The following is a 25,065-nucleotide window of genomic DNA, read 5'->3' as shown; positions in this document are numbered from 1 at the left end:
AGTATTATTAGGTTTGTAGTTGTTAGCCTTAGTATAAATAGGAAGAGGAGAGAAGGAAACAGTAGGCAGAATGTTATTATTTTAGAGAGTTCTTGGAGAGTGATGGCCTAAAGCCATTAACGATGTACGCAAGCTTTAAGCTTTATCTATCCAAAACAACCTTCCGTTCATTTAATTTATACACACCACGCTAGTTCGTTGCAGTTGGTATCACAGCAGCCATGGCTCCGGCAACCCCGACAATCACTGTGGAACGAGTAGCCGCGTTAGAGGAACGAGTGGAAGAAATTTTCGAGAAGCTGGGAGAGGGAGAAAACTCACTTCAGCAAACCTTGTTAAAGAAGCAGGAAGAGGCCATTGATAAAGTCAGACAAGGTTTAGAAGGGAGAATGGATCATTTTCGAAACGAGGTAACCCAACAAATGGCCATGACAACGAGCAAACAGGACAGAATGATGGAAGACATTCGAAGGGCCATCGAGGCTCTTAGTAAGCAACCGGGGCCACCCGCGACAGGCAGGAAGAGGTGGAGCAGCCGCGGAACACGGCGATCTTCAATGAGCAGCCGCGGAACACGGTGGCCTTCAACAAGCCGCCGCAGGGAGCTGGAGGTTTCAACGGCCACCATAACGACCACCACGACAACAGAGGTAACTGGGAGCACCGTAAGATGGAGATGCCGACAATTGAAGGCGCCAATCCTAACGACAATTTTGGTGGTGAACATCAGGGGCTTACTGGTGGTGTTCAAAATGAACTTGAGGAAAGTAGTTCCGGAAAGAAACTAGCTGGTGATTTAGGTGGAGGAGCGATCACGTTCGGAAGTGGTTTTGGAGGGGGTTTTGGTGAGACGGGGCAGCTTGCTGACAACCTCTATAGTGGTGGGGGAGTTTTTGGGAAGGGAGAAGATGCTGAAGTATGCAACCACGACGGCGGAAGAAGCGGCGATGGCCAAGGGGCGGCTGAAATCGATTCGTCATCACCAAGGGTCACACAAGAAGAGGTGGTGATTTCTCTGGTGGATTTGCTGGTGGCGGTCAAGGTGAAGTCAACGGCGAAGCTCGTGAAGGGTGGGTTGTCTTCTGGACCGTACGAAGAGCTGAGGTCGAGGTGTTTGACAGTAGTGGGATAAAAGAATTTTTTGAGAAAGGCGGTGCTGATGGTAGTAGATCTGGTGATGTCCCTAAATCCCTGACCGGAAAAGATGGGTATGGTGGTACAGCCACCTCTAGTGGTGGCAGGAACAGAGGCAGAGGTGGCATCATGAAAGGCGGGTCTGGTGCGAGTGGGTCTGGAGGTGGGCCCGGGGAATCTGTGCATGAAAACACCGGCGATCGTTCGCCCCATCTGGCCGGTGACGGTGGTGAAGTACGGGGGTTTATCCAAGATTCCAAGAAGGTTCTGGACATATGGGCTGAAAAGATGGGGAAGGGGATAAGACTTGCTGAGTCACACTTTGGCTTGGGGAGGAAGCTAAGATCAGAAGTTATCATTAAGGGCAAGATAGTAAAAAGCCAAAAGGTGGACAGCACTAAAAACAGATTAAATTCAATACAATTTGTTTAACTTTCTTTTCTTTATTTTTTTTACCATCATGGAAAGGCCAGTCCGGTTCACTTCATTTTGCTAAGCCCGAACAGAAGAACTTGTACGCGTGCTCCTTCGCAAAGTAGCCTATAATGGCTATTTCTGAATTTCCTCACGCAACCATAGCCTTCTTCCTCCACGTACATGCATGAATACCGGTCGAACTGACGAAACGGTTAAGTTTCGCCACTATTTTACTAGAGGCCCTGGCGATTCCACAGCCTAGCCTAGCCTGTCCTCCACCAACCCGAGGAACCGCCTTTTGGGCGGCTTACATGTCTCCTGCACTAAAACTTCCGTTTAGATAGTGTGGAGGGTTATCCTCAAGGGAAGTACGCTTCGTTTCTATGGTCTCTTAGTTAATTTACAAAATCCTAATCTTAAGACATTTTGTAAATCAACTTAATGATTCCTCGTAAACATCCCCCCGAGGGGGTTTTGGGGGGAAACGTTCCTTTCCTGCCTCCTTCGATAAGGAAGGTTTCTTTAAATTCAAGGTTTTGTTAAACAGTTTCTTTGAATTCCTTGAATTTAAAGCTTTTTAAACTTTGAATGTACGAGCTCGCTATTCTTTATCTGGGCCCCGGGGGGGGCGAGGGCCCGGTCAAGGCTCGTCAAGAGTGTTTTTTCTTCAACGGGAGGCCAGCCTATTATCCTACCCACGTCTATCCATAAGTAGTGAGAGCGAGCTTGGTTCTCTGGCGCCTGGCTATTTATTTCCCCCTTCTAGTCCCTCCGGTTGGGACAAGCTAATGAGATCCGGGCTCAGCCCTTCATTGCCTGCCGTCGTTTCAGTGACTTATGGGGCTTCCCTCAGCTCAGTCTTTTTGGTTCTTCCTGGTCGGGAGTCGGTCCCACAGGTGGCCGATCATCGGTCCCCTCCTAGGAGGGGGTGTTTAAACTTTTCTTTGCCAGTTTTCAATTCAAGGAGTTGTTTTGATAATTAGAACGTGCAATTCTTAGTTCTAGGAGTAGTCTAAGATTTGTTCATCAAAATACTTAGTTCTAGGAGTAGTCAAAGATTTGTTCATCAAATAACTTAGTTCTAGGAGTAGTTAAAGTAATTTGAGTAGTCTTCAATTCGTTCCAAGAGTGGTCGGATTACAAGTCATCCGGTTCGTTGTTCTTAACTTGTTCGATTTTCTAAGGGAATTCGGAAGGTTTGTGTTACGCGTATGATTTTAGATTCTTTATTGGGTTAAGGGATTTAAATTCACATCAACGTGTATGTTTCTTAAGGAAAAAAAACAATCAAACATTTATGGGCTTTAAATGCTCCCAACAAAAACCACAACAAAAAAAAAAAAAGAAGAAAAAGGTTGTTAAAATTAAGGAACACTAAGAACTTATGGATCCAAAAATAGCAGATACGGGGATATGGTCAAAAACAAGCGTCTTGACTAATTTTTTAGACACGGCTTGTATATAAAGTATGGAAAATTTTTGAAAAAAAATTCTAGTATTATAAAAAAATGACATGAAAAAAAAAAGTTAAACTATCCAATTTTTTGATATTAACCTTCCTCTGGTTCTTTGTGCTAGTAATTGAAAAGGGGGAAAAAAGTGTGGAGTCGCGTGAAACAAACAAAACAAACAAAAAAAAAAAAAAAAAAAAAAAAAAAAAAAAAAAAAAAAAAAAAAAATGTTGAGTAGCTGGTGGGGTTCGATTGACTTCAAATAAAAGTGAAGTCCAGTTGTCACACACCACACCCAACTACAGTACCCCATTTATAAAAATAAAATAAATAAACAAAGTATTCCGTTAGATTTTTCAATTCATCTTCAACATTGAACTTTTATCTAAGTCGATTTTTATAAGGATCCTGACACTCCAAAGACACTTCTACGGTACGCGAGTCGACGCCTCAACCCAAGCGTATCGAGCGTCATGTCAATTCGACACGCGATACTCTTAGTGGAGGAGAGTGTCAGGATATCAATCAATCAATCAATCAATCAATCAAAGCCTTAATCCCAAAAGTGGGGTCGGCTAACATGAACCAAATTTGATTATTCCGTGTAGTCATCAACATAAATCTTTCTCCTCCATCCCTTACGATCCAAAACTTCATCCTCACGTAAATCCATGCACTTCATATCCTTCCTCACTCCTTCCAACCAAGTCATCTTTGGTCTCCCTCTTCCTCGTTTAATCCCTCCATGGTCCCACTCTTCCACTCTTCGCACCGGTGCACCCTCGGGTCTCCGTCTTACATGTCCAAACCAACGCAGACGATTTTCCCTTAATTTATCTACAATGCCCGCCACACCTACTTTCTTGCGAATAACCTCATTTCTGATTCTATCTCTTAAAGTGTTTCCACACATCCACCTTAACATGCGCATTTCCCTTAATTTAACACAGCATAAATGTGTTCAAACAATTATAAATCATAAAATGTCCCCAATCGATAGTCCTACACATTACATCATACACTCCCCATTAGAGATGGCAATATTAAGTGGATATCCGCTAACCCGCTTAAAATAAATGGACGAAAACCCGAATTAAATGGATGAGAAGCGCGTGCGGATGAAGCGGATGATGGATCGGATTGGATGTGGATGATATTTTTTTCACCCACTAACCATCCACCCATACGTTTAACATATATTAAATTTTTAATCAAAGAATTTTACTAATAAAATATAGAATGTGCAAGAAAATTACTGGTCTTTTTTTGTTGCAAATTAATTTTTCAAACAATATGTTGTTATTGTTTCTTTTTTATTAATAAATTAAAAAAATTATTATATAAATAACCGAAAATTAAAGTTTATGTGAGTTTTTTTTCATTTTAGTACTCATCCATTTGTCATCCGCTCCACCCGTTTCATCCGCGGATGATGGACGGACGGATATGGATGGTGGGTGAAGCGGATGACGGATGGATGTGGATGGAGCAATTAGGATAATGGATGGATGCGGGTGAACCCGATCCAAATCCGATCCATTGCCATCTCTACTCCCCATTCTTGAATACTAGCCAACACTTGAGTGTACACACAATGTCAAGAAGAATCGTAGGTATATTATGAATATGAATAATGAATTGTGCATGCAAGGTTAATGGGGGTATTTTTAATTGTTTTTGGAGAAGTGAATATAAAAAAGTAATGCATGTGAGGGTTAGTGAGAGAAACAATAAAAACAATAGTAGTACATGCAAAAAAGGTAGTTTTGTAAGTATTTAGAAATGGACAAAAGAGGCAACTATTGCAAGTATCCACAAACAAAATGAGTAACAAATAGACACAAAAATGTAACAACGTCACTTACAATTGCAATTACTATAATCTCTATAATAATATCTAAGTTTATAATAGTTGTAACAATTTAACTTTTACACTATTTAGACAAAAAACAAAAAAAAAAAAAAATAATGATTCATACTTTAAGAGGGGTACAAGAGATGAGGTAGTGAAGTTGGACCGAAAGGATTTGACCATGAGTAACTTTTAAATAACTTGGGTCGATAGAAGAATGGTGACATTGATCAAGACGTGGCCGTCAGGATTAAGGATTAAGGTGTGTTATGTGACCAAAGCATTCCTTTACAAATGAAGGAAAATACTATAAAACCAATGTTATGGTACAAAATGTGAGCTTCTAAGAAGCACATTTAAAAGATGTAGATGAAGTAAGGTGGATGTGTGGTTTTTTCTAAGAGATAGAATTAGAAACGAAGTTATTCGCAAGAAAGTAGTGTGTTGGGTGTACTGGTACAAAATTGCTTGTGTTGGGTGTACTGGTACAAAGAGTGAAAGAGTGGGATCACGGAGAGGTTACAGATGGTAGAGGGAGACCGAAATTAACTTGATTGGAAGAAGTTAGGAAGGATATGAAGCATATGAATTTGCATGAAAATGAAATATTAGATTGTAAGGGATAGAGGAGGAAGATTTTTGTGAATGACTACAGAATAATCACTTTTGGTTCATATAGCCTGGCTTGATTAAAGAAACGCATAGTTAATTCTTCTATGTGTATACTCTTTCAGAATATCAAATCAATAAATTTCAAACATATTTATTAATAAGAATTACGTGATTGAAATTAAAGATTAGAGAAATGAGAATTAATACAACTAATATCAATAAAAGAAGTATAAATGAAGGGGGGAAGGGAGTAATGTCCATCTAAAATTCCTAAATTGTCCACAAAAAATTACAATCGAAGCCCAAAATCTTCAACACAAATAGGCAAGTCATGTTACAAATAAAAACAAATAAACTAAAGCAAATAAAAAATAAAAAATATATATGCTCAGATTTGCCAAATAATTAGAATATTATATCTACAATATATATTGATCTTAGCTAACTAATATTATATGGTCTGCTAGTCTGATCCCTTTTTTTTTTAAATTGCGACATTGGAGTTTTCATGCTAGCCAATGTACATTTTATACCATTGACATCTTTAATTATACTCCCTCCGTTCCATATTGCAAAAGAGATACCCCAAGTTGAGTTAAAGAGATCTCATATATTTAGAGTATTAAATATTGTGTTAATTATTTATGATTAACTTTACATTCCATCGACCAATATTCCATTGACTCATTTTCATCCTCTCTGTTTAGGCATAACCATATGTTTACCAATGCATACATGTTCAATAGCTCAAACAAATCCATAACAGCCAACATCAAATATTATTAGAGAATAACATCCTTCCCCTTCCTGAGTTAAAAATTATAGCTCATATTTCTATAGTACACAACAGTTAGATTTGACATCATTCTTTTAAAGGCAACAAAAACAAGAAAGTGCATGCATAAAAAATTCACATAAGATGCAGTAATAAAAAGCAAAGTGCTTCCAAATGCCTAAAAAGCATTGAATTGAAGCTTTGAAGCTCAAAAACCAATTTAATCAAAAGCAAACAAAAATACCAACAAAAGACGGATAAGATTGAGAAAATATACCTTCAGCCTTAGTTCTTCGCTTATGGTCTCCAAGTCTCTCACAGGATCCACAATATCATCAACATGAATTATATCAGGATCATCGAATGCACCTAACAACAAAATAAAACCAACAACCAGTTAGGAAATTGAGTTTGGCACCCTACTATAGGTTTGATGCCTCTATAATCTCTCTCCACATACTGAAGATTGATTAGTATTCATATATCATAAACTTGCATTTATAAGTAGGTATAATTGGTCACTACAAAGCTTCATTATTTTGAACTAAACTAAAAATAATTTTGTACTTAGGGAAATGAATACACTTGGTAATTATATACTTTTTTTGTTGCTTTAGTTGAGACGGTTGTGACTTCAGAATGAAAAGCATAGTCACACGAGGTCTTGTTAGATTCACCTTGATAAATAATTTCAAAATATCAACTTTTTCAATCTTTGTTATTAAAGAGTAATGATTGAATTTATGGATTGGTAAATGTGACTAAGGAAATATATCAACTAAAAACAAATGGAGAAAGTATAAGCGTAGCAAAAAGAGGATAAGAACACCATCCTAATCCTGCTGCTAATCCGAACAAGAAAATACAAGATAACTTTTAACATGTGAAGGATGTGATCATAGGATGAACATGCAATCCCACAGGAGATATGAGAGCCTACCCGATGGCTCTATAGTTAACTATGTGGGCATGCCTTGTTAATTTGTTATATCCCCATCAAACATAATTATAGTCTTATACAGTCTTCTGATCCTTACTACCACCAAACTTCTGATCCTTACTACCACCTAACTGGGCAGAGAATCTGGAGGCAGAAAAGCATGTTTGATGGATTAAAAAGAAATTCGCCTCTAACGTAAAATAATACCTTAAACAATGCAAAAACTCTATATACATCATAGTGCCTTCGAAGGATTGTAGTTTTGCAAGATTTTACTATTCTAGCTAATAAAGTGCAAAAATCATAACGTTAAAAACAGAACCCTTGGCCTACTTTAAGGTTCTAGCCTTCTTCACAACCCAGCTGCTAATAATAAGAATACAATATGCAACATTAATAAGGATCTAACGGAGGAGATACAAGAGAATATGTCAGATGAACCAGTCAAATGGTTTCAGCTTATCCAATGCGGCAATCCAAACAAAACCTAAATGTTCATTATAGTTTAAGCCTTCTAATCAAATAAAGGATAAAGAAAGCGAGGAAGACATGAAGCTTTACAGGTTTATCAGAAGGATCTACAAGAAAAAACACTGGAGGTATTAACTTCCACTCATACTCTCACGTCAGAGAAGTTACGGAATGAGAAGGTCAATAATCCATAAAAACTAAATTCCCAAGGAAGTCAAGGATATTTTCCCTAAAACAAATATTCCCGAACAAAAGAAAAAAGAAAAACTACCAAACAGTCACATGATTAAGGGTAGATGGTTACATTAGTTAGGGCCTTTAGGGGTAGAAATCAAAATAACAATCGATCTGTTCTTTTAAAAAGGAGTTAAAAAGGCATTTTTCTCTTAGATACCCACTTAGAGAACTAACTAGGGACAAGATTGGAATCCTGTAGGAAGCAACAGGTTCTGCCAACAGTGTACTGATAATTCCTATGAAGATCATATAGCTCAGACCAAACTTCGCAATAAAACAGCCAAAGCCAATTCTCCAAGACGAGGATTACAACCCCAAAAACTAGGAACCCCATTTTAGTCGAATAAATCACGTCCATAAAAGGCCTTACTTAAGAAATAAGGAGGGCAATGGGAAACTGGAAATCACCTCCAAAGCATCCAAAGGCTGTCTCAGAAAGAGTTTCAAGTGTTTTTAGCACTTAAGTGATGACTTCTTTTTTTTTTTTTTTGGGTGCTCACAGGACATCATATATCATGGGAAGGAACAGTCAGCAACATGTACTGGAAAGTGTGGAAACAATATGGGAGCCATATTTTATTACAGGGATCACGGTTACAGATGCATCTTATAAAGCAACAAATCACCCTTTAGAGTATTTTGACTGACAAATACCTAAAACAGAAGCAAAAGGATAAATTCCCTATATCATGATGATATATAGTACGTTCTAGAGCGCTAGTTCAATATAGGGATAACGCATAACCTAACATCGTTGGAATATATATATATATATATATATATATATATATATATATATATACATAAATACTCTTTGACTTCATACTAGCATCACAATGCTTGTTCCATATATAGGTGTAAAATCTTAACATCTTACGTAGAACATGAAAAATTCCATCCACCGCACGAATATGGGATAAGAAATTGTTTCCCAACCCTTCTCCTTGATGGGCACCTCGAACAAGTCCGGCTATGTCATGAATTTCCAAAAATGCTGATACCTAAACAACACCAAAATAGGGAACATTGAAACACAATAAAAGGGAAAAAAGAAAAAGAAACAAATGTATAAAATTTTAAGCTAATCATTACGAAGTGAAATTGCGTGTGTGTGTGAGATAGAGAGCAAGAGAAAAGAGAGAAAACAAACAATGAATATAGCTAAATGCCAAATTCCTAAAGAAATAATCAAGTATTATAGCTACTAAATCAAAAGAGATAATATAATTTCTCAATGATTGATTAAAATCTAGTTTAAAAAGCACTCCTGAAGTACTTCCTCATTTCTTAATTCACATTTACCAACAAATGAGTTCAACAATTAATATTTCATTTAATAAGTAAAAAAATTAAAAATTTGATGCTATAAAAATATACATTGAGACAATTCTACAAGTTTTCAAATGACTATATTAAACATACATATAAATCACTAAAGCTAGTAAAAGTAGAATATGTGAATAGTGCCAAGAGCTAAACGTGCCAACAAAAAAAAACAGAGGAAGAATATTAGTAAATGGAATGAGGTTATACCTAATTATAAGGATTTAACACCAACAAGATCCTCCTCCTCCTATACTTTTATTTTTGTTATGGGTTTTTCATCAATTTGATGCAACTATGGTGGAACAATAAATTATTGTTGAGTTGGCAATGCTTGCTCACATCATATAGTCGGTTCTAATATGGCTTTTCAGAACTATAATTATTCATCCCTAGTCCCTAGACCAACGTTACACGGAACGCGGGACAGCAGAGCGCGTTCCCCGTACCAGGTCGTATGTCCCAAAACGCGGTACGGACTCTTCCCGGTTCGTTGTGGTGCGCGATCTGGAACGTCGTTGATGGAGTACCCGTTTGTGGGTGCAAGAAACTTCAATTTTCTTGAGTAGCAAGGACTAGCAACTGTATTTTGTCTACAATTTCAAGTTTAATCGAAGCTTTTAAGATTTATATTAATGGAGGAAGATAAGAAAGGATAGAAGGAAGAAGATGAAAAGGTACATGCACGGGAAAAAAATTGTGGAGTGTGGACCCTATCTTTTTATCTTTTCTTGTTATATTTAATTGTTTAATGTTTTTTTTTTTTTTTGAAAGAATAATGTTATGTAATGGTAGTAGTGGTACTACTTTTTTTAAGAGATTAGTAATTTTAATACTTAATAGTCTGTACTTTAGTAATGTAACTTGTACTATTGAATAGTCGAATACCAAACATCGTACATAAATTGGCTTTGTGCAATGTACTAGTGTGTACAGCTCTAAGCTTGTAGCTTTACTTTTTTATAGTATTTGGTTGCGTCATTGGGAAAGAAGGCATGGATAATTGTGTAGTCTTACAAATTAATATTTTTTTAGGAATATACAAATTAAAGCTAATACTATAGTAGTAAATATTACGAAGATAAAATACATACTACAATAATAATACTTGATAAAGAATTATTGATCAATTTTCTCTATTAATTAATTATGTATGAAGATGAATAAATAATTAAGAGTGATTTCCCTAGATAATGTTAGAAAAGAATAAAATTCCATAAATACGATACATTTAAATAAAATTCCCGACTTACTGTCCACGTCAATGTTACATGGAATGCGGGACGTTCCGGAACTTGGTGCAGATGCAAGAACGTGGAATGTAGCCTTTAGAGTTCCCGGAACGTATGGTCATTTGTTTTATAAGTGCTTTGTAATTTATAATTTTATAATTGATACTCTCCACTATTTACCATAAATTAATTATATATACATTAAAAAAAATAAAAATAAAAAAATAAAAAAAAGATAAAGCTGGAAATTGCATTTAATGTATTGCTCAATTCCCATGGCTATACGACTGTAGGCCTTGTAGTACAGTACAAAAAAAGTTACCGTGTACTTGTGTAGACAATTAAAAAAGAAAAAAAAAAATAAGAGAAGGGGACATTAGGACATAGGGGTCCACAATCTTTATTAGACTTGTTTTCTTATCAGTTATTAGTCTTATCACTCTTCCATTCCACGATTCTTCATCTCCTTCCTCCATTGATGAAACCTTGAAAGTCTTTTAAACTTCCAATTATACCCGAAATTATAAACAAATGACAACCCAATTGTCACTCTTAGACTACAACTTAGATCGTAATACAACTGGGTTCTCCGTCGTCGACGAACTAGATCGCGAACCACCGCGAACTGGAAAGCGTCAGTACCGCGTTTGGGTACGGACGTTCCGGTACGGGGAACGCGCTATCGTCCCGCGTTCCGGGTAACACTGGTCCACGTCATCTTTTGTAAACATGATTTTTTTTAAAAAAAAAATTAACAGCTTGAAACCTCTAATTAAATTAGCGGGTTATTTTTTCACCCACTTACTCGAGCAAGCCAATCAATATTACAGTACATAAACCACTAAATTAATTAGCGGTTTTACATTACGTGAAACCGTTAATTCAATTAGTTGTTTTGTTATTAATTTGGCAAAATAATAATAATAATAATTACACTTACTGACGTGGACGGTACGTCGGGAATTTTATTAAAATGTAGCGTATTTATGAAATTTTGTTATCTTCTTACATTATTCATGGAAATCGCTCTATAATTAATCAAAATATAAACATAAGCACACTTATTGAAGTATCAAATATTATAAGAAACTAGCATCACAGTATGGGAGTATAGTTATGAATCATAATTAATAAAGAATTAAGTTAGAAACCCTATACCCTAAACTCTAAATCAAACTTGTTAGAAGTTACATTTAAATCCTAAACCGACTATCAAAATACAAAGTTTTAAATTATGATCCCTAAAGAATAAGATCAAAGTATATATAAATTAAATATTATTATACCCTATGATTAATTGATCAATAGACGACTTATGTACATACGAAAGTAAAGTATTATGCAGAATAAAATCAAATTAACTATTCTATCATTGATTGATCACTAGACGACTATGAACGAAAGTTGAGTGTTATCTCTAAAGAATAAGATCAAATTAACTATTTTATGATTGATTGATCAATTGATGACTTAAGTACAAAATTATTATCCGTAAAGAATAAAAATCAAATCAACTATATATCATATGATTGATTGATTAATAGATGACCTCCGTACGATAATAAAGTATAATCACTAAGGAATTAGATCAAATTAACTATTCTATGAATGATTGTTCATTATACGATCTATGTACGATAATATTATCCCTAAAGAATAAAATCAAATTAACTACGTAGTATATATTATATGATTGATTGATTAATAGATGAGCTCCACACGATAATAAAGTATAATCTTTAAGGAATTAGATCAAATTAACTATTCTGTGAATGATTTTTTTCATTATACGACCTATGTACGACAATATTATCCCTAAAGAATAAAATCAAATTAACTACTCTATGATTGATTGACCAATAGACGACCTATGTACGAAAGTATTATCCATAAAAATAAGATCAAATTAACAATTCTATGATTGATTGACCAATGGACGACCTATGTACGAAAGTATTATCCATAAAAATAAGATCATATAAAGTATTCTATAATTGACTGATAAAAGACCTATTTACGAGATTATTATGATGTAGTACGATTGATAGATAAGCAGACCCGTGTACTAAAATATTATCTAGTGGTTAATTAAAATTATAACATTTAGCTATCAAAGTATAAAGTGATATAATAAACTATTATCATATAACTAATATATAAAGCTAAACTTTTAGTCAGGTCACGAGACAGCGACACTTGACGTTCTAACTTTTCGCAAGTGTCACGCCACGTTGGATAAATTTAAATAGACTTTATAAGATTAAAAAAAGTTAGTATAGAATTCTATATGGATAGAATTTTAAGATAAAATTGTTATTTTAGAGTTTTATTTTACATAAAATACAATATTGCACATATACAAATTGAATATAATTTTATTTAAAGAATTATTAGATTATAATTTCTAAAAATTATCATTAAAATTTATTTTTTATATCATAATATTTTTTGGAGCGAAAGAAGAAGTTCAAAGCGTAAAACATACATTTATAATATATACTAATCGGTTAAAATAATATACATCACAATCTAATAGAATTTTATTACTTTGTAGAATTAGAGTCGGATTATAAGTCATCTCTAATCCGATCACTTCAGGTTACAGCTTTGGGTTTGGGTCAATCCAAAGGGCTTTGAACATTTATTTTTTTGTTATTTTTTTTTCATGTATTTAATCGAACATTTTCACCAACATTATTATTATTCATTACATGCCTACTAGATAGCAAATCGTCACAAAAGCATATCAATTGCTAACTAATTTTGTGTCAATGATATATTTTTAAATTGATATATAGATTAAAAAAATTATCTTAAAACTTAATAAACAACCGAGCATCTCCGAGGGCACAAAACTATTATGATGTTAAAGTCAAACATTTGAAGATTAAATTATCATATAAATTTATTTTTTATATCATTATATTTTTTGGAGTGAAAGAAGTAATTTAATGCGAAATACATACATTTATAATCTATACTCATCGGTTAAAATAATATACTTCACAATCTAATAGAATTTTATTACTATGTAAAGAGCCAAGTTCAATTTTTTATTTTTTTTAATTGTATTAAATTAAATCGAACATTTTCGTCAACATTATTATTAGAATATTAGTCATTACATGCCTACTAGATAGCAAATCGTAACAAAATCACATCAATTCCTAACTAATTTTGTATCAATGATATATTATTTTAAAAATTTATATATAGATTAAAAATTTATCTTAAAATTCAATAAACAACCCGGGCATCGCACCCTGTTAAGTTCAAGTAACATAAACAATTTATATATTGACATTAGTACTGATTGGGGCAATATTCAGAGACTGTGTGATGTAATGAACATGCTGGTGTTCAGAGTGTTTGGTTGAAATATATTAAAGATAATTATAAGTTCTTTGTTGAACATGGTTTACTCGGGCCAAGATTTCTTATCTCTTTGAAAAAAAAAGTGATGTTTCTAAAACGCTTACAGATTTGTACATGATTGATAAGAAAATTAAAAAAAAATTAGCTATAGTGAAATCATACAAACAGTAAGGATCGTGCGATGTCCAGGTTGTTTATTAGATTTTGAGATAAATTTTAAATCTATACGTCAAATTTCAAAATATATCTCTAATACAAAATTAGTTAGAAATTGATCAACTTTTGGGACAATTTAAATTATATAGTGGGCATGTAAATGGCTAATAATAATATTGGTACATTTTAGAGTTTATGCAAATAGTTATACTTTCTCTATTTTCTTTTGTTTGCCTGAATTGTCTCATTTAAAATCTTTAGAGATTTCTAATGGAAATGGAGTCTAAGAGTAATTTTTTAATACATAGTCATTTTGTCTTGATCTTTAGTTTTCAAATATGCAATTTTTATCAATAGAATTTTTGGTAATTCTTAAAAAGTGATTGGTATTTTGGGTAAAGCAATAAATAGTACTAATTTCTCTTCCTATTTTCTCCACAATTATCACTAATTTTATTGATATATGCACTTCTCATTCATTACATATTTTCCTATTTATAATTCAACAAATGAAAATTAGAAAACTTTCACTATTCGTATTAAATTAGGAATATATTCCATACATTTGAAAAATATATTTTGTAACTTTTCGCCGGGCCATGAGACAGTGACACTTAGCATTCCAACTTTTCGCTAAGTGTCGCGCCACGTTGTATAGATTTAGATAGATTTCCTAAGATAAAAAATAAATAAATAAGTTTAGAATTCTATTCAATCAAATTGGGATAGAATTTTAGGATAAAATTGTTAATTTAGACTTTTATTTTCCATAAATACCAATATTTAAGATGTGCAAATTGAATTATAATTTTATTCAAAAAATATGTTAATTTAGATTATAACTCTCAAAATTATTATATAAATTTATTTTTAATATCATAATATTTTTTGGAGCAAAAGAAGTAGTTCAACATGTAAAACATCCATTTATAATACTACCTCCAATTTTTTTTAAGTTGCAACTTTGGGGTATTATTTGTGAGCTATAAATAATTTTAAAGTTGCAACTAAAAAAAATTGGAGGTAATAGATATACTAATTATTTAAAATAATATACTTAATAATCATTACTATGTAAACCTATCAATTAGGATCGGGTCACTTTAGGTTATGGGCCAAGAAATATTCAACCCTTACCCAAAGTTTTGTGTTCGGGTCAACCCAACGAGATTTTGAATCAATGATTTTATAAAGCTATCTTCTTAGTGTAAGTTAGTGTCGTTAAATATATAAAGCTAAACTTTTAGCCAGTCCGAGATAGCGACACTTGGCGTTCTAAATTTAGCCAAGTGTCGTGTCACGTTGGATAGTTTACATAAAGAAATATATAAAGCTAAACTTTTAGCCGGGACAAGAGGCAGCGACACTTCACGTTCTAACTTTTCGCAAAGTGTCGCGCTACGTTGAATAGATTTAAATAGAGTTCATCAATAAAAAATTAGTTTAGGATTCTATTTGGATAGAATTTTAGGATAGAATTGTTAGTTTAGAGTTTTATTTTCAATAAAATACCAATATTTCAGAGGTACAAATCATATAACTGATATATAAAGCTAAACTTTTAGCCACGTCACGGGACAACGACACTTGGCGTTTCAACTTTTTGCCAAGTGTCGTGCCACGTTACATAGATTTAAATAGATTTTGTAAAATAAAAAAATTAGCTTAGAATTCTATTTGGATAGAATTTTATGATAAAATAATATACTTTACAATCTAATACGAAGTAGAATTTTATTACTCTGTAGACCTGACAATTAGGGTCGAGTCATGAGTCATCTCAGATTAGGTCAAATCAGATTACGAATCAAAAAATGTTCAACCCTTCCCCAAAGTTTTGGGTTCGGGTCAACCCAACGTGCTTTGAACATTTATTTTATTTTATTTTATTTATTTTTTGCTATTTTTTTTAATGTATTAAATTGAACATTTTGTAACTAATTTTGTATCAATGATATATTTTAAAATTTGACATATAGAATAAAAATTTATCTTACAATTCAATAAACAACCCGGGCATCGCCGGGGCACAAAACTAGTTATTATTATAATTTTTGATGTGTTATTACCCATTATTATTATTATAAATATTTTTGTATTTTACCACCTTAAAAATGATACTACGTCCGTCTCATAATAATAGGGACATTGGGGTGGACACTTAGTTTAAGAAAACTACAAGTGGATCCATTTAATATATTTATTTATTGTATAAAAGATTCTCTTTTGTATTTTTATATAGTAAGAAAACAACAAAGTGGAGAGGGAGTGGAGTGGGAGTGGAGTAGGAGAGGAGAAAGAAAATGTGGGAAAATATTTTTTATTAGTGGTCTCATTCCATTTTTAGTAATGTTTCAAGTATTGTAGGACGAGCAAAAATGGGGAATGTGTCAAGAGAGAGTAAAGTTAAGATATTGTCACTACTTACAATTTGTCTAATAAACTATAAAGTGGTGGCAAATTCAAAGAAAAATAGTTAAGGTAGTGCTCCCTACATTCTTTTTGTTTTAGGCCATTCTTTCATGTTCTACACACTTTGTTTTATTTTATTTACGACATCTCTTATAAAATCTTTACCCTCCAGCTCCACAATAATTACTCCTTGTCATACTTTCTCCCTCTCTTTACATGTTTTAAATGTTATTACTACCTTAAACCATTTGTTTTTACCACCAATTAACATTTTCCGTCCATGAAGATGTTACCATGAAGATGTTACCAGGTGGCAAAATCAAAAGTTTCCATTTTTTAAGGTGGTAAATAAAATAAATAATTATTTAAAGTAGTTGAATCAAAATTGTGCTTTAAAGGAGGTAAAAGTTAAAGTCATGATTTTAAAAAGAATAAACAAAAATGACCGCATAAAAGATTTGCTAAGATACATCTTAGAGACATTAAATTAGTTAACTTTACATTAATGATGGAACTTGGTAATTCTTAAAATGAGAGGAAAAAAAATTGAAAATTAAAAAGCCTTAACAATTGACCAAGGGTATATGGATCACTCAACTAAATATAAAGGTTTGCTGGGATTAAAGATAATGTATTATAAGTTGAAAATTTTCAAACAAAATATAATAAAGGTCATAAGATCTGATTGTAAGGAGGATGGAGTAATGAAAGTGTAATGAGAAAGAAGAGAATGGAAAACTATTACCCTAATAATTACTAACTTCCTTCCCTCTCCTACATACTAACACTACCTTATTCCCTAGGCCACAACCTCATCCCCTTAATCACCACCTCGACACACCTACATTTTTTTAATTTGACTTTTTAAACTCCCTTAATGTATTACCCGTGATCAAAAAATGCCCTAACAAGTAACTCAGTATGGTATAATGTTTGTAAACTTGCCCATAATAGCACAAGGAGAAACTTCACACATCCAACCCTGATGTGGCTTCTTACCATATAGGCCATTATTGCAAATTATCATAAAAAACGTCAAAAGAATAAAAAAGAGCAATAAATAAGGTCATAACATAAAATAAAACCTACAGGGAACAGCATTTTATCCACAAACCTCACTCTTAGGCTTGAACAATTGCACAAGCCAATCAAATCGTTCATCGGGAATATTAACACGGGCTTCATTAGGTTCAATGGTACAAAATGGAAAATTTTCGGCTGGAATTGCCAGTTTTGTAAGCGTATTGAAAAGAGTCGACTTGCCAACATTTGGCAGCCCAACCTAAAAACAATAAATCAACAATATCATCAGCAATACAACCATGAAAAGATAATAACTAACCAGCATACAATGACATAAAGATCTATAAAGTATACAATGTTACGAAATCAGATTAAAGCGAACTCTATCAGCAGTTCTAACTCAGCAGGGGAATCTTGGTGATAAATATCTTATATTTTCGCATGAACTTAAACCATTGCATCAGCCGACTAAATCACCATCAATTACATTAAGTATTTTGAAACCATCCAGAAAATCCTTTAATTCAGAATTTAAGAAATTAGTTTTTATATACAAAGTCACATTAATACTAAAAATCAGCTAATAAAATCTGAAAAGGGCATCAAAATCCTTAAAATAAAAACAGCATAATTACAGTGGAAAAGATTAACAACAGCGAGAACATATAAAAGAATAAAAAATAAAAAAAATAAAAAAAATAAAAAACTTCATTGAAAATAAAAAGAATAATAAGAAGCATCAGGAATGAATCGAATACAGCAAGAAGAGAATCAGAGATGCAATTGAAGATAATTAATAAGCAAGTTAAAAAATGGCGATAAAGAACACGAAAAAAAAAGTCTCACAATTCCCATCTTAAGGTGAGAAGAAAATCGGCCAAGAATGGGTCGCTCGGCTGGGGCATCTTTCGATTTGGCGGACTTTGGAGGCATCTTCCTTCCAATGGGATAGCAACTGAAAACTAAGAGCAACCTATTCAATATATAACGATAGTATAATATATTTGTCAAATATGATTTTGTGCGTATAATTTTGTCAAGTTAAAGCAATATCGAATTTGTGACCAGAGTAAACTTCATATGTTATCGCTTTGACTAATCGATACACCAAAAGTGATTTCAACATAGAGCAAGAGAGAAGAAGAAGAAGAGGGGAGGGAGTGAATAACCTCGAAGTTGCAGAATGTAGATTGGTTCGTCGGAGGCGCTAAGAGTATAATGGAGGGTAGAGAGTGAAAAACGTTTAAGCTGCAGAATGTGAATGTTTTATGATGCTTTAAACCCCTAAAACTAGGGCTGTACAGCTTGATTCGAATCCTAACCAAATTGAATTAAATCGTATTTTAGTGATAAAACTATATTTTTAAGTTTGTTAACGAACGCCCTCGAGACGTTGGATAAACATTTAAAATCAGGGGCGGAGCTAAAGGGGGGCTGGCGGAAACCCGACCCCTGTAGCCCAAACCAGCGGCCCTTATTTTGTTGATTGGCCCCTACAAGTTTTTAGTATACTAGTTGTCCCATCGCGCGCAAGGCACGCGATAGTGTTAATATCGGGTGTTGATATTGTTGATCGTTTTTCTTAGTTTTAATTTATGTATATACTTTGAGAATTTAGTGTTTTCCTTTAAACGTAGGAATAATTTGTATTGTATAATGAAATAAAGTATGTTTTTTTATAAAAATAAGTGGTATTACAATCTTACAATACTGATATTTTGATGTATTGGTTAAATATATACTTTGTATTGTGTAAGTAAGTTGTGCGTATCAGTTATGATTACTTTAATAAAAATCAAAAAAACAAAAAAAAATCGAGTGATTTTAAAGTGTGTGTAAATGTTTTGCTAGTTGTAAGTGGAAACTTTCGTGCCTTTTTTTTAAAGACGAAAAAAGTTTAAAATTTTGAGTGAACCATTCAAACTTAGAAGTCTATGTTACCGAGTGATTTTTCGGCACGATATTTTTGTAGTACGCTAATTTTGTACTAATTAGATTGTACATATATTTTTAGAATGCTCTCATTCTTATTATTGTGTAGTACGTTTGCAGTGTTATTACAAACAGAATAAGAAGAAACATGCATTACGATTTTCAATGGCACTAATTCACTGTTGCAAATTGCAGATGAAGAGACACGAAATTGACATAAGGGTTTCATTTTGCTATTTATTTCTTTTTTTAAGCGGTTTTCTTTGTGAAATTCTTCTTCCTAAAAACAATCTCAAAGAGACACCCTTTGAGTTCCTCTGAAAATGGTTGATTTTAATGGTGGTTCCTCGTCAAAGTTTCCTGATGTTTCAAGCGAACATGAGAATTCGTATTTCAAGTCGTTTGCGGAGGAAAGCTGAACTCGAAGATTCCTTAGCCATGATTTTGCATGTCCGTACAGAGGTTGATCAAGAGATGTGATATTTTACGGCGGGAGTTGGCTGAGTTGGAGGCTGAGATGTCTCAGCTTAAGGATTTTGAAAAAAAAAAAAAAGATCAGGGCATAAGAGGGTTAGGGTTGATAGTGACTGTGTTGGTGTTATAGAAGTTGTTAGTGGTAGTGATGGTGAGGTGGAACTTGGTTCTAAGTCAAAGGCGTCTAGGTTCGTGGGTGTCGCAGGAGAGACGTCTGGTGTGGTGGTTAATGTCGAGGGTGGGGTTGTTGACATAGAGATTTCCTCGGATGATGAGGATGTTCAGTTTATTGCAGAGGTTCCTTGTCGAGTTTCTGAGGAGGTGCAAGGGGAAGGTGCTGATCAGGCTGCTTTGGTGGTTCATCAGGAACCACAGGAACCACCAGTGGTTCATGAGGAAGTTCGGCCTGAAGTAGAAGAGCAACAGGAAGAAGATGAGGAAGATGAGGAGGAGGAAGATGAGGAAGGAGATGAGGATGAGGCACAAGACGAGGAAGAAGAAGATGAAGAGGACGAGGAGGGTGAGCCTCAAGAAGAGCAGGTTCAAGGGGAAGTGTTTGAAGAAGAGGCAGGGGATGATGATGATGAGGGACAAGAAGTGGATCCTGGGGAGTTTAATGTAGATTCCGAGGATGATTTTGGAGATAACATATATCATTACTCTCCCGGGGATTCCGATGTAGACTCGAAAGTATTCAAGTTTCCCTCGCCCTAGTAGTTCGGGTAGTAGTTTGTTTAGGGGTTTTTTTTGGCAAGCTTTTGAAGTTTAGATTATAGTTTTTTGTATTAGTTTGAAGTTGTTAGTATCTTTTTAGTTTATTAGATGTAAATCTATATAGCTTTATTAGGTAGTAGGTTGTAATTGAAAATTCTAAGTAAATGAAATATGGTTAATATTCAGATTATTGTTTTTGGAGTTCTGTTTTGTTCTGTTTCTTTGTTTTAAAAATAATATATGTATCTTTTGTAACATTGTGTGCTGTGATAGTATTTTGAGATGTGTTATTGGTTTTGTCATGGAATGCTATTGTTTTTCTTCCAAAAGATTTGTTGTTTTGAACTTGTATGGCTTATTAGGATCATTTTGCATTTCAAGCAAATTTATGTTGTGATTAACTATCTTGAAAATACTGATGAGAGTGTCGAGGGAATAAAAAATGAGGTCTAACTTAACTATTGTGGCGGAGTGGTAGAAGCTTTAATAGTTTTAGACTATTTGAGCACTCTTAAGTATTGGATCAGAAATTTTAGTGGTGACACAATTCAAAGGTTGTCTAATGCTATACATGCTTTTAGAGAAACTAAGTTATAAAAGCTTTGAAAGGTTAATATTTGTAGCATGTTTTTGTCTGACTTTTAATGCTGGATCCATGGAACTTGATGCTAGGTATAGAATGTCAGCCTTTGAAAAAAATGGGTCTTTTTCTAAATTTCAGGTCTTTTGATTAAGTTTCATATCAATCTACAAAGTTTGAATCAAAAACTCTTACATTTATGCCTTTAGATGAGTGTGATCAGGTTCCATGAGTTCATAAGTCAAATAATTATGTTGGAGATGTTATTATAATTAATTGCATGTTTGACTCATGCTTAAACTCTTGTATTGTTAGTTGAAATTTTGGATATAAATTGAATACTTCTATATATTTTTTCTGGTCTTGTGGTCTTTTTGGGTAAGGATGGTAAAAAAAACGTGGGCGAAAGCCTCTGATTCAAGGTTCGTCGTCTTCGATGATTGAGGTGAATGCTTGGGCAAATAGTATGTCAGTTAGCTGTGAAGGGGCAGATTTTCATTTTGTATTTTCCGAGTGCTACCATTCAAATGGAATTATTGTATGTGTTGTTTGGACAATTGAATTTATAATGTAGTTTGCTTATGTTTTAGTCAATCATATTTTTTTTTTCAATGACACGTTTGTGTGATGCAGAATGTTCCATTAGATTTTGCTAGAGAGCATTTTCGTAGACTTAGGAAAACGACTGATGTTGTGACGCGACTTTATCATACAGAGTTCAAAGCCAAATTGAAGATAAAGACTTACGATGGAAGAATGGTGCAATGTTTTATTAAGGATAGAGTTGATGCAATGATCGATGAGTACGAAGTTCAGATTGATGAAGGTGCTGTAATTGAGCTTTTGCAGCGGAATCCTATTGTTTTATATATAAATTTACAACTGAGTACTGATTCTTGATGTATTAATATTGTAGGCATGAGTGTTGAACTTGTTATATCTGATGATTTAATAAATTTAAGATTTTTAATGATTTTGGTATTTTTGTTTATATAGTTTTGTAAAGCTTAAGTTTTACATGACTTGATGTTTATTGTTTTTAGTTTTGTTTGAGATTTTTCTACATTTATTAATCAAATATTTCATTTTAAAAATTTTCACTACCTATATTGATGTATTTGTCTTTCTGTCCATATTGAGTTTTTTGAGATCTACAAAGAAAGAAATGTATAATATAGTGATTTAAAGAAAAAGAAATGTATAAAGGAGGGAAAAAAAGGTTGTGAGATAAAGTAAGGGAGGGATGTAGTGATGATTTAAGAGAAAAAAGAGGTTCTAAGATAGAGAGAGGGAGGGATATAGTGATAATTTAGAATGCAATTAAGATATCTAGGGGAAGATAGATGGCAGAGTTGGTTAGTGACGAGTAATAACTTGGAAGTGCTGAATATCAAGGTGTTTAGAGAGTATAATATCAGAAAATTTATGTTTGAATGGTATATACTGTGGCTTGTTAGTTTGCTAGTTTTCAGAGTTTAAGGCTAGAAAATATGAGTAAAATCACATATAGGACAGTAATCTAAATTCATGCACAAATCAGGAAAAAAAACTTAGTGAAATATTAAAAGCATTTCAAACATTTAGGTTGTTTTTATGACATTTAAAACATTACTGTTTAGTTGTCTTTAAAATAACTTGTCAAAGGTGTCAATATCTTCAACTTAGGCTCCTCTTTCCGTTGTCTGATTGCAGTAGTCAGAAGCTATAAGTTAGACAAGGAGTTTAGAGTGTTAAGCTTAATGAAAAGTTTTGTTGATAGGTAATGCTAAAAATGAATGCTTGATAATTAGAGTGTGAGGCCTAATCAATGCAAGAGACTGTTTGAAAAAGGATCCAAATTTGTAAAGTTAATTTGCTTTACACATCAGTGGTTTGATGAGTGTGTAGATAATTTAAAAGAGTTGATTTTGGTAGCCCTTGATTTCTAATTCGGGTGCAGAACTCTTAGTTTTAGAAGATAATATTGGTTTAGATTGTTTTGTGTGAATGTGCTGACAAGAAGTCTTTCTGCTCTTCTCTGTATGAATGTTGTAATTGCTATTTAATTCTATCTCACATCACAATTTGTCCATGAATACAGATTATGGCATTTATTTATATTATTGAAAGTTAAATGAAAATTTAGTTGACTATTATGGCATTTACTTGACTTTATGTTTTTATTGTTGTTATTATTGGTGAAATGGAATTTGAAGTTACGTTTGTATTGTGAAGGTTACTTGTAGAAGTGTTAGTTTTAGTTCAGACTTGAATTTAATTAATGGTGTTGTAGTTTCAAAGTTTTGACTTAGCTTATATATTGAATAATTTTGTGAAGGGTATGAAGTATTTTAAGTTAAGCTATTACATATACTTACATTTTAATTCATTTGTTTCGAGTTCTAAGTATTCTGACATTAGAAATTTCCATGGACAAAATCTCTCTTTCGTTTACCATTCTATATGAAAATGATATTCAGCAACATGAAAAATTGGTATGCATTCTTGTTTCTGTTTTTGTTTTTTTTGTAGTTGTATTGTTATTGCTAATTTGTGCTATTTAATTCTTTTTTGTTGATGATTAGTTTTTGGAATTTTGATTTTGGATTTTGATTTTGTGCTTGTATTGTGGTGTGTGTTTCTTGTGTGCTTCTAAATAACGTATTCTAGATGGCTTCAGGGATGTCCTGGATGATGGTTTTTTTTTAACATAGAGTTGTCAGTGGATGATAATGACAAGTCATGTTTGTTACTTTAGTGCATGAAGAGTGTGGTAGTGGATGGGGAACATATCTTAATGCTGCGTGGTCTGATTTTATAGAGGATAATGGTATATATGCTGGTGATGCTTTAATATTTACTTATTTAGGGGATAGCTCATTTTATGTTGAAATCCGCAGACCTAGGGGAAGTAAGAGAGCTGAGGAAAATGGATATGGTGGAAGTTCGGGTACTTCAGGTAAAAGGCGTGGGAGGAAACCTGCTATTGAAAGGCTCTCATCTAAAATGGTCGAAACTAATGCTTGCCTTGCCAAGCTTGTAGCTGCTTGTCGTGAACATCATTTCTTATTCACTTTTACCAAAGCTTATGTTGATCAAGGAATTATAGTATGATTTTTGTTAACTATCTTCAAGTTTGTTTTGTATTTTTTTTTCATTCTATTCTTCTTTCTCTCAGCATAATTATTTGACTTTGTGTTTTATTTTCATCGACAAAATGTTCCATTCGATTTTGCTAAATGGCATTTCATTGATTTCCCTGAGACTACCGATGTCATTCTTTAGCTTGCCGATACACATTTCAATGTGCAGCTGAAAGTCTTGAAGAAACAAAGAGCTATCAGTAAATGTTCCATTAGAAATGGTGTTAGTCAGTTCATTGATTTCTATAATGTTCAAGTAGATGTAGGTGCTTTGATTAAATATAGAATAGGAATCCCTATTGTGTTTGACATTGATTTAGTTTCAATGTAAACCTATGAAATGACCAATTTAAAATAAGGCCTTGTTGTTGTTAGGTTTCCCTTTTATATATATATATATAATAATGGTTATAAATTGTTTTTGGTGGATTTTACTTTTCTTTTTTGTTCCACACATCTGAATAACTACATGATACATATATTTATTTCAAGTGGAAAATGATATACTATAATCCGATTATATATTTTTATATAACTAAAAACATCGGTTACATCTTCAAGCATAATATATACATAGTTGCTGATTTTTCATATAACTAATATTTGATATTGTAGATTGCTACCTATTTACATATATAGCATACTATATAGTTATTACATTAGTCTTAACACCCAAAAGCAAAACCTTCAATTTGAATCATTCGAATAAAGGTTTTTGATTCGAAAAGGAGGTTTGACTTTCGTTGACTTTCTCCCTTCTCTCTCTTCTCCATGGTTCTTCGATTTTGATCAGTTTCTTCATCAATCTTGATCTCCGATGGCTAAGAAGAAGA

At 33.3% G+C, this 25,065-nt stretch overlaps 1 protein-coding gene across 2 annotated transcripts in view; it reads right to left on the bottom strand.

Annotated features, from left to right (window-relative positions):
* The window catches only part of LOC145635997 (obg-like ATPase 1), a 41,047-nt gene extending 22,336 nt beyond the window's left edge, over positions 1-18,711 (bottom strand). The window contains exons 1-5 of one of the 2 annotated variants that reach the window (XM_081687428.1): positions 18,580-18,711; positions 18,257-18,372; positions 17,502-17,669; positions 8,767-8,890; positions 6,519-6,610 (exon numbers count right to left, since the gene is read on the bottom strand). In XM_081687428.1, the coding sequence (XP_081543554.1) occupies positions 6,519-6,610; positions 8,767-8,890; positions 17,502-17,669; positions 18,257-18,343 (471 nt within the window). In that variant the 5' untranslated portion in view covers positions 18,344-18,372; positions 18,580-18,711. The remainder of the gene's footprint in view (positions 1-6,518; positions 6,611-8,766; positions 8,891-17,501; positions 17,670-18,256; positions 18,373-18,579) is intronic. The other variant, XM_081687427.1, reaches the window with a different exon arrangement.
* Positions 18,712-25,065: the final 6,354 nt, after the last annotated feature.

This window comes from Chenopodium album, chromosome 6, assembly GCF_948465745.1.
Source record: "Chenopodium album chromosome 6, dcCheAlbu1.1, whole genome shotgun sequence".
In the NCBI taxonomy this organism is placed as follows: domain Eukaryota; kingdom Viridiplantae; phylum Streptophyta; class Magnoliopsida; order Caryophyllales; family Amaranthaceae; genus Chenopodium; species Chenopodium album.
The sequence above is the reverse complement of the archived record's forward strand: the minus strand, read 5'-3'. Positions and strand labels throughout refer to the sequence as shown.